Source organism: Neomonachus schauinslandi, chromosome 4, assembly GCF_002201575.2.
Source record: "Neomonachus schauinslandi chromosome 4, ASM220157v2, whole genome shotgun sequence".
NCBI classification, from domain to species: Eukaryota; Metazoa; Chordata; class Mammalia; order Carnivora; family Phocidae; genus Neomonachus; species Neomonachus schauinslandi.
Genome location: NC_058406.1, coordinates 113,002,373 through 113,017,848, shown reverse-complemented (window position 1 = coordinate 113,017,848; position 15,476 = coordinate 113,002,373). Strand labels below are relative to the sequence as shown.

The following is a 15,476-nucleotide window of genomic DNA, read 5'->3' as shown; positions in this document are numbered from 1 at the left end:
GGAACATAAGGAATAGCATGGAGGACATTAGGAGAAGGAAGGGAAAATGGGGGGGGGAATTGGAGGGAGAGATGAACCATGAGAGACTATAGACCTGAGAAACAAACAGGGTTTTTGAGGGGAGAGAGGAGGGGGGATTGGTTAGCCCGGTGATGGGTATTAAGGAGGGCACGGACTGCATGGAGCACTGGGTGTTATACGAAAACAATGGATCATGGATCACTACATCAAAAACTAATGATGTATTGTATGGTGACTAACATAACATAATAAAATTAAAAAAAAAAAAGATATGGAAGCAACCCGAATGTCCATCAATAGATGAATAAAGAAATGATGTATATATACATATGTATATGAACAGAATATTATTCAGCCATAAAAAAGAATAAAATCTTGCCATTTGCAACAACATAGATGTACCTAGAGGGCATTACACTAAGTAAAATAAGTCAAATAAAGACAAATACCATATGATTTCACTTATATGTGGAATCTAAAAAACAAAACAAAACAGCAGAAACAGACCCATAAACACAGAGAAAAACTGGTGGTTGCCGGAGGACAAGGGGTGGGGGATGGGCAAAATGGGTGAAGGGCAATAGTAGGTAAAGGCTTCCAGTTATGGAATGAATAAGTCCAGTGATGAAAGGTACAGCATAGGGAATATAGTCGGTGGTATTATAATAGCATTGTATGGTGACAAGACAGTAGCTACACTTGTAGTGAGCATAGCATAACATGTAGAGTTGTCAAATCCCTAGGTTGTGCACCTGAAACTAATGTAACATTGCAAGTTAACTATACCTCAATTTTTGAAGGGCAAAAAAAAATTAAATTGTAAATAAAAAACAAAACAGCTAAAATGTATTAAGCACTGTGTACCAAGTTCTGTACTAATAGCTTTTACCAACATTCTCTGAAGTGATCCCCTCACAACAATCTTATAAGATAACTTAAAAGGCACATTTATTTTACAGATAAGACCTTTAAAGTGGTAGCCACAGGAGTGTCTGGGTGGCTCAGTTGGTTAAGCGTCTGCTTTCGGTTCGGATCATGATCCCAGGGTCCTGGGATCAAGCCCTGCATTGGGCTCTCTGCTCAGCGGAGAGTCTGCTTCTCCCTCTCCCTCTGCAGCTCCCCCCACTTGTGCTCTCTCTCTCTAACAAATAAATATTTTTTAAAAATTTTAAAAAATAAAGTGGTATCCCCATTTTACAGATGAGGAAACTAATAAAATGTGTGCTACAAACATGAAACATGGCTTTGATACCTCAGTTTAAAACCTTGAAAACGGGACGTGTTTTATGTCACTGAAAAGACAAGACATAAAATATCTGTAAACCATGGGAAAATCAACCCTACCCACTGAGCTAATGATTCATTAACTTAGTTTCAACTGGAGTTAGGATTTTGGGTTGTCCTCACTCTCTCCAAATTCAGTTTTCCTTGGGATCAACTCTGATGATTATTGAATAGCTTGCATTTTTTAGTATCCCCTCTACTTTTGAACTTCAGCTCCTTGCTACTAACAGACTATTTCCTCTAATTCTGAGTACTGATATGCCCTCTGGGTTTAAGACTTGGGGTGGGGAGGAGGGGTTGCCTGTACAATTGGGTCCTCAGTTTTCTTTGAAGCAGAAGCAAACTGCCCAGAGACTGTCTCAATCCTTGCACTCCCTTTAGCCATGCAAACCTCTTTCTGAATGCTGCAATTGAGCTTCTGGTAAAGCATAGCGCAGCTGACATCTTGTGGGCATAAAAATAATTACACCATTCCACCTGGATTCCAAGATTCTCAAGTTGGCTATATTCTACAGAACACAATAAGCTAGGATCCCTTCCTCAACCTCAGGCACTTCATCTTTAAAGCAAAAGCCAGGTCTATGCAAAATTCTTAAATTTCCTCTGAAGTTTCATTTAGTCTTCTTTCATTGTGTTACAAGATATTTTTTAATGCAAGTCTTCATAAAATACAAAAAACTTAGTTCTATCCCTCAGCATCTTTGCATATCTCCCTATGTGTATTTGAAGATATTAAGGGGTAAGCATTCAACACATATTTACTAGGTGCTTACCGTGTCCCAAGCAATATGCTAGAATTGGGATAGAAACATGATATAAGATGTGGATCCAAATCTCTGAATTCAATGCATATGAACCCATTCATCTTAAATAAGTACATTACACAGTCATGAATTACTAATTCATTTATGTCACTCTCAATTTCTTTTTCCCAATATCATCTGGGCCACCTAGCAGTGTTATTGTATTAATGAAACACATGTAGTATAATTACTAAAAAACCATATGGTACATGCCATATTTTTCTGTAAGCTCCTGGCTGTTGTGATTTTCCCAACCTCCTTGATACACCTAAACATCATTCTCTTTCCAAATTAATTTCCTTCTCTCTCTTCTCTGGTGAGAGCACTAATTTTTTAAATTTTTTAAATATATAGGATATAAATTATAAATATAAATATAAATATTTCAGAGGGAGAGGTAGAGGGGGATGAGGTGCAGAGAGAAAGGAGAGAATTTTATTTTATTTATTTAATTAATTTAATCTCACAATCCTGAGATCATGACCTGAGCTGAAATCAAGAGTCAGACACTTAACTGAGCCACGCAGGTGCCCAGTTTTTTAAATATTTTACCACTTTTTCCTTACATAAAAAGAATAAAGGTGTAATAAAAATAACAGTGATTTTCAAGCACAAAGGTCTGGGTTCAAATTCTGACAGTGGTATTATGCACCACCAATGACAGTACTTTATGTCCCTGCCTCTAGGTTCTGTCACCTATAAAAAGGTAGTATAGCAAAGCCAAACTCAGTGTCTTTATGAGGATTACACTTAATAGATCTGTAAGACTACAATAGACCTACTATAAAGTAGGCACAAAATTAACAGAAATTCCCCCTTTTCTATTATTTCTTCACAATTTTAGCCCTTTAATGCAACAAAATTCTCACTGGTCATTACAGAGGCTTATGTAACATGGCAAACTCTACTTTTCCATGAGAAAAGCATATCACATAATGTAGAAAAAGTATACTGTACATAGAGGTTAAGTCTTCATCTGGTGAAACAAATAACAACTTATAATTGTTTATGGATTTATAACTCATGTTAAACTGAAACCAGAGGTATTTTTTATGTAATTAGTTACCTTTAGTTACTCAATACCAAATTTGTTGTTTTAGCACCTCCATTTGTGGCTCCAAAAAACATTAATTGTTCTACTTTAAGTCCATTCCAGACAAGAGACATAGATTTCAATGTTTTATAAGACTTGTTTCTATACCATCAATATAGTCTGTGATATAGTCATGAAGTGGGAGGAATCTTAAAAGGTTCCCTGGATAAATCCCAGGCAAAATATCACAAGTATACAAAATAAGCAATTAATAATCTAATCAAATTTATTTATCCTTCTAGGCAATATGTTTTTCCTTATATCTAATTAAGTTTTTATCAATGCAGTTGAACATAAAAAAAAATGTCAAGTTCCTCTTCACAGCAGTTTTTCTTCAATTTTGAGAATTTTAAATTTTAAATTTTCTTTCCCAAGTTCAATCATTCCAGCTCCTTTAATTTTTCTTCACAGAGCATGCCTTAAGTTTTTCTTTTTTTTTTTTTCTGACCTATTTGGATTTCTTGACATTTTACTACTGTTTAAAAGATTATAATTTCTAGGCAAAGTACAAAGAGGCAGCATAGTAGTAAAGCATCCTTTTCTAATCATGAGGAAAAATGGTGAATCCTGTCCTTTGGAAAGGCTTGTGAGTTCATTAGATAGATGTTCTGAGGAAAATAGATTCAACACATTTGGAAGAAACTTATGAGATTGTTGTGGAGATCTTATCTTCATACCTTTATTAAATCAGAGTTAAAATTAATAAATGAAATACACTTTGAGACTATGTCTATTCCATTTATTCAATACACATTTTGCACTAAAATGAACAACATACAAAGAGAGAAGAAAGAATTCCTGTCCTTAGGGTTTTTATGATGTCCTAAAAAAAAAAATCACAGTTCCAGGAAATGACGTATGTTCAGGGGAAAACACACAGAAATTTCAAAAATAATAGAATAAAAACTGAGTCTGTAATTTTTGGAAAAATGAAGAACAGAAGAATAATGAAAGTCAAATCAGATTATCCAAGTGCAAACTTTCTAGAATAAGCTCATTTTAAAGTGTGAAATTTTTAGGGGTTATCTAGTCTATATCCATCCCATGTGTTTCATCTCATTATGAGGAAAAAACACACTGATTTCCAAAGGCTGTGCTGACAATGAAATATTATGCAGCCATCAAAAGGAATGAGATCTTGCCATTTGCAACGACGTGGATGGAACTGGAGGGTATTATGTTGAGTGAAATAAGTCAGAGAAAGACATGTATCATATGACCTCACTGATATGAGGAATTCTTAATCGCAGGAAACAAACTGAGGGTTGCTGGAGTGGGGGGTGGGATGGGAGGGATGGGGTGACTGGGTGATAGACACTGGGGAGGGTATGTGCTCTGGTAAGCGCTGTGAATTGTGCAAGACTGTTGAATCTCAGATCTGTACCTCTGAAACAAATAATGCAATATATGTTAAGAAAAAAAAAGAAGAAGAAGAAGAAGGTAGCAGGAGGGGAAGAATGAAGCGGGGGAAATCGGAGGGGTAGACGAACCATGAGAGACGATGGACTCTGAAAAACTGAGGGTTCTGGGGGGAGGGGGGTGGGAGGATGGGTTAGCCTGGTGGTGGGTATTGAGGAGGGCATGTTCTGCATGGAGCACTGGGTGTTATGCACAAACAATGAATCATGGAACACTACATCTAAAACTAATGATGTAATGTATGGGGATTAACATAAGAATAAAAAAAAATTGCCAATAAAAAGTGCAAAGTTCAAGACCAAAAAAAAAAGGCTGTGCTGATATTAAAATTATAAGTCTTGTTCATCACTGTTTTCAAGATCAATTTGGCTTTCCTCTTCCCAAATAAAAAGATTTTCATCCTCAAATATATAAAATATTTCTAATACATTTCTGTTGCTAATATTTAAGGATGTCTCAACTTGGTAAAATAGGCAGGTTTGACCATTCATTTCAAAGGAGAAATGATAGTTGCTATTTTCTCTTACTACTTGGTTGAGATTTGTTAATGAGTTCTGAAATCTGCTATTTAGTAAGTTGTTATTCTCATCAACTACTTCAAAGATTTCATTTGTCTGATTGGTGGGGTCCTGTGTATTTGAATTCACATCATCCACAACCAACAATGATGTGTCCAAGAAATTCACACAAAACTTTTTATTTAAATATAATTGAAATTTCTTTAAATTATTTTCTTCCTCTAAGCTCAAAGAGTTAATTCCTTTTAATTTTCTTAATTTTCTTTTATCCAAGTCAAATGTATTATTAAAATAAAGCTGATCAAATGTATCATCAATGGTATTATCAATAAATGCTTTTCTACCACTTGCTTTATTGTTCTCATCTCTGAACATGGTTTTGTTTGACTGTAGTAAATATGGGTGTATTTTCATCCATAAATGGAGACCCAAGAAATTTTCAATATCAGAATCTTTGCAATATACAAATCCTCGGTCTTCCTCATTTATAGGTTGGATGATAACAGTTAGTATAGGGCAGTGCTGGCCACAAATAGCATAGAGCTTATCCAGAGAGTCACCTTCCTGAAGTGCACCATGAATTACATTATTACCAGGCAATGGTTGGTTTTCAATAGTATCATCAGAGACAGGATGGACTTTGTTACCAGCAGATGTAAAGACATGAGTGACTGATGTGCATACTCTTTCTGACTTATGACTAGCCTTCTCCTCTGCATGATGATCTGGCATTCCCTCCTTGGCACAAGTTTTATTTTGAACATCTAGCAAATCCTCATAAAAAGGTTCAGAGTCACTACAATGAGGCATGTTAAAATAACTGCATTTCACTTCAAGGGGTTGAGTCAGTTCCTCCAATTCTGAAGAGGATAGCTCAGCCAAATTTCCAAAATGTGAATATGGTATCTCATTGCTGTTATTGAGTAGAGTATCCACTGATGTGGTGTCTGCATTGCCATATAAGCCAGAATTTTCGGGAGATGATACTCTTAACAAATGATTTTCTTTCAGGAGCCACTTTCCTTTATCAATCAGTACTCCTTCCTCTATGTTTCTAACGATTCTGTTACAATCATTATGTTTTGTACTATGTCCTACAATGTCTCCCCCATGATAACTGGCCCTCACATCATTAAAGTCACATTTATCTTGACCTTCTGGATATTTCTGCAACATAGATGAACTACTAGATACCTGTTCAGAAGACCCAAATGACTGACCTTCAGAATCATAAAGACCTACTTTCCTCACACACTGAAACTCCATAGAATTGTAAGGATAAACCTGAGATCTATGTACAGACCCAGAAAAAAAAGATGGTTTAATTTCTCCTTTACCGTAAAGTTTTTCTATTGTCCTTTTAACAAATCCTTTATTGTATTCTTTCTCTTGGGCAATCTCCTCACAACTGCCATTGGGGCCATCACTGGATGTTTTATATGGCTGCTCATTCTCACTGTCTAGTCTAAATTCTGACCAATCAGAAATCACTGGTCTTGTGAAACTATTTTTAAAATCAAGAGAGGACTCTGAATAACTTCCAATTTCCATGTGTTTCACCATCATTTTTACTCTCATTTTAGTTTCTCCTTCATTGAGTTCCTTTTCAGTATTTTGCTTAGAATCATAGCAAAACACTAAAGATGGTGGTATTGCCAGCCTCCTACTGATTGCCTCACAAATTACACCATTACTTTTTTCTTCTTCTGTAATGTTCCTGCTGGAGACTTCTATCAATTCCAAATTTTTACTGGTCTCTAACTCTTTTTGGATCAATTCTTCAGTGGCCTGCTCTCCTGCATTTACCTTTGTATGAAAGATATCAGTGTCCTGGTTTTCTAATTCTTCAAAAGATTCCAATTCTGAAATGTTTCTTTCACTTGATGTCATGCTATCGGTTACTGAGCCTGGTTCTTCAGAAGTCTTTGAGTCTTCCTTATCAGAGGATGTAGATACATTTTTACCCTGAAATTTCCTTAATGAACAATTTTTAAATTCAGCTACAGAACTATGTCCCTTATCAATTTCTGGTTCAGTTTCATTTATGGTAAAGCCACAGTGGCTTAAATTGCTGGTATTTTGGGGTGACACCAATATATTAAAGCCATGTTTACACCCAGGGTCTGCCAAAATATTTAGGTCTTTCTGAACTTCATCATTCCTTTCTAATTCTTCAGTCAATTCCAAATTATCAGCACATGTGTTTTCTTTGGAATTTAAAAAGTCACTGGTATTGCAGACTTTGTTGGGAATGTAGGTGTCATCAGCTGGGCAAGTTGCCTCATAACTATGGTTTTCATCAGGAGCACAAGCCTTATGGGAAGACAGAACATCAGTAAGTGAACAGACCTCTCCTAGGAAACAAGCCTTATTCATGGAGGTCTGATCAATGGTAGAGCCATCACTAGGGGAAAAAATGTCACTGAGGTTACAAGTCTCTTTTGGAGGATAGGTCTTATTCACAGTGCACATCTGACATGAAGAACAAGTCAACTCTGAAACACAGACTTCAGGACCACAGTCCTCACTGGCAGAGTAGCCTCCATCTAAAAAGGAGATTTTCTGTGTTTTTTCATTTTCAATGCACTTAGGAACTCTCTGAGTGTTGGGTGTGGAACAATTTGCAGAAAGTCCTCTTGGAACCATGTCTTGTTCTTTCTCAGTGAGTCCAAAATGATTTGTGGTTGATTCCACTAAATTGGCAACAGCAGCCTTCAAATCATCAGCTTCCTCGGTGATGGCAGTATGCTTTAGAACCTCCAATAATCCAAGTATTTCTGAAGCTCTGTTGGTAGTCTTGTGAGCATCACCTTGGCAGAAGCTATTTATACTTCCCTTTAAGCTTAGCACCAGAAGCCAAGCTAGAAGGACATTAGTATATGACTTACATATTGGGGAAGGGAAGGGAACATCTGCAAGTGAACCTGGCATTTGAATAATTCCATTCTGAGTCTTATGAATACTAGGAACTAAAGCTTGCAGTTGGTGAAGCAGCAAGACGGGTAAAAGGTCTTTTGGAGTGTTTTCTTCCATAAGATCTACTTGAATAGCAGCCTCTACACTGTGCCTTTTTGTAGCTAGATTTATTTCTTGGTAAATAAGGCTTACCTCTGGTCCTAATTTTTCAGCACATACCTGGATTTTAGTATTATGATCATCGATAGATGACTGTGACAAAGCACAATTTTCATGCAAGGGAAGCAAGCAAGCATCATTCAGAGATTCAACTTGATTCTCACAGAGATCTTTAGAAAGTTCTTGACTGTTATCTTTGTTAAAAGATTTACCTACCTTTTTGTCTAGATTTTCTGTCGAACTGGCACTTTTAGTTATGTGTTTATTACTTTCCCTAACAAAATTATTTCCTTTTCCAGAACTTGTGTGGGAATTAGTTCCTGCAAAACCATTGTTGTTACAACTTACCACACTCCTTTCTTTTTTGTATATTGGAGCTGATTTTCTAGGTTGCAGAGCTGAATGCGGTTTTATGCTCTGCAACCATCTCTGTATATAATTTTGAGCTGAATGATGGCGAATATCCTCAGGAAAAACAGCTTTTTTCAAAGAAGCTAAGGAATTTGCCCTGGCTGTAACATGTTGTTTACTTACAATAGTACTTAATTTCAACTTATCCCCTTTGTGTTTTTTCTGAGTTTTTAAAGTTATGTGTGAATTATTAACTTTTGAAACTAAACTTTTCTTGGTCATTCCTCTTGAATACCAAGATGCTATTTCTGCTTGAGCCTGTGGTCCACAAAAAGCACTGAGTTTTTGCTCAAGGAAGTTAAAAACATGAAATAAATTTTGATCTTCAAAATTATTTTTGTAACACCTAAAGTCATTATGGGGAAATACTTTATTGTCTTGACCAATTTCTCTTTTTGTAGGTCCTCCTAAACTTACTGGTCTGGACTTCCTTTTGGCTAAAAGTCCTTGAAACTTCTTAGGATTCTGAAGAGTATTTAACTTATTTACATGCAAATTCTTGGAATTCATGGGATTGATATTACTTTTGGAACAACAATAATTTGATTCAATCACCATATCACTTACATGGAGGTCTTCCTCACAAAGTATTCCTCCTTTAAGGGAACTGTCTGAATCCTCCAATATGACTTCCTGTGCAATTCTACCTCCTGTGTTTATTCTCTTACTCTTACTAAGAATTCCTTTGGTTGCAATCTTCCCATCCTGATACCTGGAATTTATCATTTGTTGCTGAGATTTCATCTTCTTTTTGCTGGCAACAGATGATGAAATCTGCTTTTCATTTGCTGGAAATTTTGTTAAACCACACTGAGCAAATTCATTACTTAGTCTGTCAATTCTTGTGGTGAAAGTGGAAGACCCTATTGAAGCTGGGGTCTCAGAAATAGCTCTGTCAGCTCCAGAGTTGTTACTTAAAGAATGAGTTGTATCTGCCAAAATAGGACTGAATCTATCACTGGTGTCACCACAAGGTCTTAAGTTTTTGATACTAGTTTTGTTGTCTGATCTTCCACTATCAACTATACCTTCCTCCACAATTGAGTTTTCTAATATAGTCTGTGGCAAGCCATTATTATGAGACATCTCTAACATCTTCTGACTTGTAATTTCTACAACACCAGCATGTATTGCACCTGACTTGAACAGCCTGCTTTCCTTTTTTCTTTCTAAAGATGACTCCATCTGCTCATTGTTATTGATCTGAACAAGCACTGGTTTGTTAGATACTGATGACATTTTACTGCAAGAATGTGTGAACATATGATATTCAGATTTGTTTTCCCCATCCTCCTTCTCTTCACTAAAGATCATTTCCTCTTGAACTTCAGTTTCAGATACCAAGGTCACACTCCCTCTCACAGATTTCTTTTGTCTCACTCTTCTTGGTCCAGGTGTAGGGGGCCTATAAAAATGATGCTTTGCTTGATCCATAGTCTCCTGGATGGTGTTTGTGTCCATAGCAGCATTCTGCCTACTAGCAAAAGTGCAAGTTTCAGTCTCTTGATCTGTCATTTGAGTGTTTATGTCCTCTGCCAAACTGCCCTCTTGATTATTGTCTTTCTCTAGAGATGAGACATCTGCAGACAATGAGCACGCTGCAATTTTTAAACCAGAAGACCGATCATCTCTTCTTCCCAGAAAACTGCCTACCTCATTCTTCTCATTGTTATGAGAAAGACTTGCTCTACTGACAGTGGTCCATTTTATGGTTTCCTCCTCTTTTATCTTAAATCGAACTTTCATCTCAACTGTCATGGTACCATCTTGATTAAAAATAATTGATTTCTCAATATCATCTTCAGAAGGATATATCAATAAATTCTGAGAATCATTTTTTTCTAAGGCCAAGTAATTTTCTGAAGCAAAAGAATGGTCTGAGTAGCAATCAATATTATGTATTTTGTCAGAAGAAACAGAATAAATCTGGGACTTTGGACTTGAAGGCACATGTGTACTCACTTTCAAGATTTTAAGAGTAAAAGACACCCCACATCAAAATGTAGAAGACAGAGAAGTTATAAATATCCAATAGAAGAGGCAGCAAAGAAAGAAAAGAAAAATAAATAATTAGTATGAAAAATACCATATTTTCTAAATTTCATAGTAAGATATTAATATGTTTCTCACCTTTATGTATTCATTGGTTATTTGAATTCACTATGATATCTGGTACATTTCTACAAGCTACTCTCAAAAAGAAAACCTATAATCTTACTTCAATAAAAAGATTCACAGAATTTTAATTTTTGTGAGTTTAATTAGGCAATTTTAATAAGGAAAGTATCAAGAAGAAATTGCTAAGGATTCTAGTAAAAATAAAAAGATTTTTGTGGGATTTTGTTTTGTTTTTTTGTTTACTAGTACTGAAACTGGAGTCTAAGTGCTGCTTATCTATGCAAGCAAAGTGAGTAATAATTTACAGTGATATTCATTTTCCTGTCTGTGCATATCTAAGAGAGACATCTACAATATTATGAAAGTTAAAACATTTTTAGAATTTACTTAGAAGTCAACATTAATCGAGTAATAATTATTGCTTTAGCATTCACTTTGTATAATTAGTACATTTGATTTAATATAGGGAACAAAAGAGAACAGAGCTAGACAACAGACCAACATATCTAGTTATATTTTTATTGTCTGTCTCTAAAGATAACTTTAGTACTCTAGCTTCTTAATCTCAAATTCTTATTAGTAGTTTGTATAGATTTATATATACTTGGCATCAATTAAACACCTTCAACATTTCAGAGTATAAACCCGGAAATATTTTCTCTTATTTTTGGTATGCATTTACCAAAATTACAAATGAAAAGGCCTCACTTAAAATTTTTTAAAGTAAAATTTAACAAAGCCCTCAGATTCCCTAACTCCATCAAAAATCATATTCACAACCCATATCACACAAAATAATAAAATCATTTTAGTAAAATGAGCACAGTGAAACAGTACTACTATGTGCTTAACAGATATTTGGCAGCTAATGCCTACAAAGTAGAAACATTAATAGATATCTATTGAGTATATCAATAGTAGATGAGTTTCACTCACTTTAGCAATAAGTAGAGGGATTAATACTACTTAAAGGGTTTATTATTCCACGTCTAAATAAAAACCAAAATTTAAGTGTAAGTGGCAATCAATTCCTTAGCATAGAGCTAAAACACTGTGCACAAAGAATAATGAGATTAAAATACTGAGCACACTGAATAATACAACCATGCCTGCAGAGAGAATTTATAGTGCATCCTATAATCTTGGGCATCAACAGCCCTCCTTCTCCCCTACCCAAAGGATTATGCTATATTGTGCAGCACTTCCTAAGGAATTATCAACCTACATTATTATTAACCAGCATGAACTGACTACATGAACTTTTTTAATAAATAAAAAAAAAAGGATCCAAGGGCTGTGATTTTTACTGGAATAACTTCAGAAGGTACAGTTCATATGTACTTAAGAGATTTTTAAAAGCACAGTCACTCAACTAACCTGCTGAGCTCAGCTATGATACTGCATGGTACTATTTGGAGAAAACTTTATAACTACCAGATGCCACTTATACAAATTCCATAGAATTCCTCTCCAAATCAAGAAATGCTGGTATTTTTATTTTTTATCTAGGTATTATATGCCCCCCCACACACACACACAAATAAAGGCTTACTCCCTCAATTTAATCATTGATTGATTTGAAAAAATCTAAAAAAAAAAAAAATACAATCTCTATGACTCTTTCCAACTATACATAAACCAATTCCAGTTTAGAATGTTTTTGATCCCCTCATTTTTTCTCATGTGACAAAGGAAATTGGCCATTTTAAGCATGGATTTTTTTTTTTTTCTTTGAATGTTGTGGTTAAAAGAAAAAAACCACAACTCAGGGCTAAAAATAAGAGCTACATATTTAAGGGACTTACTCTTTCTGCTTTCTGACCTAGCACTTCCCTTGGTGTATACATGATGAGAGATCCCTGGTAATCTTGCAGAAAGCAAGTACTTCTGGATGTCATAATTTCCTGGTTTAAATGGCTCCCTTCCTGCTGCCACCACAGCTCCAGAGCTGAGGATCACGGCCTGCAGACTGGGAACCTAGAAGAAACCAAAGAGTTAAGGTCCTTACATGAGCAACATGAAGTTTTTGTTCTTTCCATATGATAATTTTTTTAAGATTTTATTATTATTTTTTAAATAATCTCTATACCCAACGTGGGGCTTTGAACTCACAACCCTGATATCAAGAGTCAGGTGGACTCAGTCAGCCAAGCGCCCCCTTTCCATATATTAATTTTGTAGTGAGTGGAATCAATTCAGGCGTTGAAAGGGATAATCACCAAGTGTTCATTAGGCATCAATAATGTATACAAAGTTACCAAGTATCAAGGTGGGGGTGGCTAGACCAACATCTTTATTCAACCTGTATACTACCTGAAGAGAGATCAGTCTTCTTTTTTTTTTTTTTCTTTTCTTTTTTTTTTTTTTAAGATTTTATTTGTCAGAGAGAGAGAGAGCACAAGCAGGGGGGAGCGGAAGGCAGAAGGAGAGGGAGAAGCAGGCTCCCCACTGAGCAAGGAGCCCGACGTGGGACTTGATCCCAGGACTCCAGGATCATGACCTGAGCCGAAGGCAGTCGCTTAACCAACTGAGCCACCCAGGCGCCCCGAGAGATCAGTCTTCTGCCATAACTAAAGAAATCTTTAAAAGGTATGCAGTCCTGCCTCTGCCTTCCCCACCAAAATATCCAGCTGTAGCCAAACGTCTATCCTGAGCCAGCTGAGAAAGGGCCTGGTGGACACGCTGACAGCTGCAGGGGAAGCTCTCCCCTGTTCCCCCACCCACCCCCCAGGACGGATGGCAGAAAAAAATGCTTTCTCTACCTAACAATATCACTCTTGGCCATGGCTTTTCAAGAAATATTGTCGCGATTGCATTCTGTGCCAACAGATTATACAACTCAGTGCTCAAGGAAGGCAGAACGGGGGAGGGAGTGTGAGATTAAAAAGAGCCCCTCTTGGCAGTGGCTTCTTCAGATTCTGACCAGAGAACAGTGGGGCCACGCACCCAGGTGACCCAGCGCCCTCCCACGAGGGTAGGAATACACACACATACACACACACACACACACGCACGCACGCGAAGCCTTCCTTTCTCTGGGGCCTCCATCCATGTCCCACACGTCGCAAGCTCAGACGTGAGAAACCCCCGGAACACTCACCTTCCTTCCGTCCGTCGCGTACAGCTTGGTCACCGGGAACCGCATAACCTCCGTCAGGTGTTGCAGAAAGGCCTGGAAGCTCTGTGCAACCCTTCTGTTCATAACCACCACACGCCTCATCTTTGGGTCGCCATTTCTAAAGACCAAGAGCCTTCGCGGGGCGCGCAGCATGCCGGGAGCGGCAGTGGGAGCGGCGCCAGTTGGAGGGGAGTACTGCGCCTGCACAGTGATGGCCCGGCTGCTGTGCCAGGGTCGTGGGCGCCGGCGGGCCTTGTCAAGATCCACTGGCTGCACCTTCCTGCGGTGGGAGCACAGGTACGACTCGCCGTCCTCTAGCTCCTCCAGGCGTGTGATGCTGTGTCTTCCCCGAGGGGTGCTGATGTTCCTCACCCCAAAAGGTAAGGGCACCTTCCTTGACAAATTATCCAGCAAAGCATCAAATGTCTTGAAGGAACGAGGGTTGACCACCACCCTGACCCCACCAAATTGCGGGTCTCCGCTCTTGTAGAAGCTGATCTTTTTGGCCACAACAGGATGCATGACGCTCAGGTGGCGAGGGGAAGGAACTTGACCTTCAGAAGAAGTCCGATGAATCATGGAAAAACTAGTGGAAGAAGTTTCGCTCATTTTGGCTGAGAACTAGAGGGGGAAAAATTATTCATCTCCACAATGACAGCACCATAAAGAATACATGATAATGCAACTGCAATCTAATTACAGTTGTAGATACCTAGGCTATTCCTAGCATTTCATTCATTCATTTATTCATTTGTTATTCTTGCCAATTTTGAATGATAATTGTAAGGGGTTTACAATAAAAAGACATAAGTGAAACAAATAAGGATATTTATAATTCAAAATTAAAAACAATCTAAAGACACGAACAAAGGTGTCCTTAAATAAATTATATTGTATACACCCATGCACTGGGAAGCTATGTAACCATTAAACATGACATTGTAAGTCTGTATTTATTGGAATAGAAAAATGATCATAATCTATTACTAAGTGAAAAGGCAATTTATAAAATACGTATGTCATGCCATTGCCAGTATATATATATACTAGTGGGAAAAAAATCCAAAAGTATATATAGCCCTAATGTTGATGGTAATTATCATTGAGTGGCAAAGCTATGGATAAATATTTGTTTCTTATACATTGCTAAATTTTGTGAATCTTGAAAATTAATAGGTATTTTTGAACAATTAAAAAATAACAAAAGAGGGGCGCCTGAGTGGCTCAGTCGTTAAGCATCTGCCTTTGGCTCAGGTCATGATCCCGAGGTCCTGGGATCGAGCCCCACATCGGCTCCCTGCTCAGCAGGAAGCCTGCTTCTCCCTCCCCCACTCCGCCTGCTTGTGTTCCCTCTCTCACTGTGTCTCTCTCTGTCAAATAAATAAATAAAATATTTAAAAAATAATAATAACAAAAGAGACACACATCAAAAGCCATCCAATGAGAAAAATTAGAGTTTTGCAATTGATCCATTTAGTTCTGCATGTCCTGGCAGTCAAGGAAAAAGGGTAGAACCAAATGAGTTCATCTGGAGTAAAATGTTTCCTGACATTAAATTCTAGAAGGAATGTATCATGTAAATCCTTAAATAGGGGCCTTATTAAGATAATATGAAA

At 37.2% G+C, this 15,476-nt stretch overlaps 1 protein-coding gene across 1 annotated transcript; it reads right to left on the bottom strand.

The window, feature by feature from the left end:
- Positions 1-4,949: 4,949 nt before the first annotated feature.
- RP1 (RP1 axonemal microtubule associated) lies at positions 4,950-14,469 on the bottom strand. Its single transcript, XM_021688565.2, has 3 exons — positions 13,843-14,469; positions 12,548-12,719; positions 4,950-10,585 (listed from the first exon to the last, which is right to left on the bottom strand). Exons 1-3 carry the CDS (start codon positions 14,467-14,469, stop codon positions 4,950-4,952), a joined length of 6,435 nt encoding a protein of 2,144 aa, XP_021544240.1.
- Positions 14,470-15,476: the final 1,007 nt, after the last annotated feature.

Coding starts and splice junctions, on each gene's coding strand:
- RP1 (XM_021688565.2), bottom strand. CDS start 14,469: ATGAGCGAAACTTCTTCCACTAGTTTTTCCATGATTCATCGGACTTCT. Junction 12,720..13,842: donor ACGCGACGGACGGAAGGAAG/GTGAGTGTTCCG, acceptor GGTTTCTTCTAG/GTTCCCAGTCTGCAGGCCGT. Junction 10,586..12,547: donor TAGGTCAGAAAGCAGAAAGA/GTAAGTCCCTTA, acceptor AAATCTTGAAAG/TGAGTACACATGTGCCTTCA.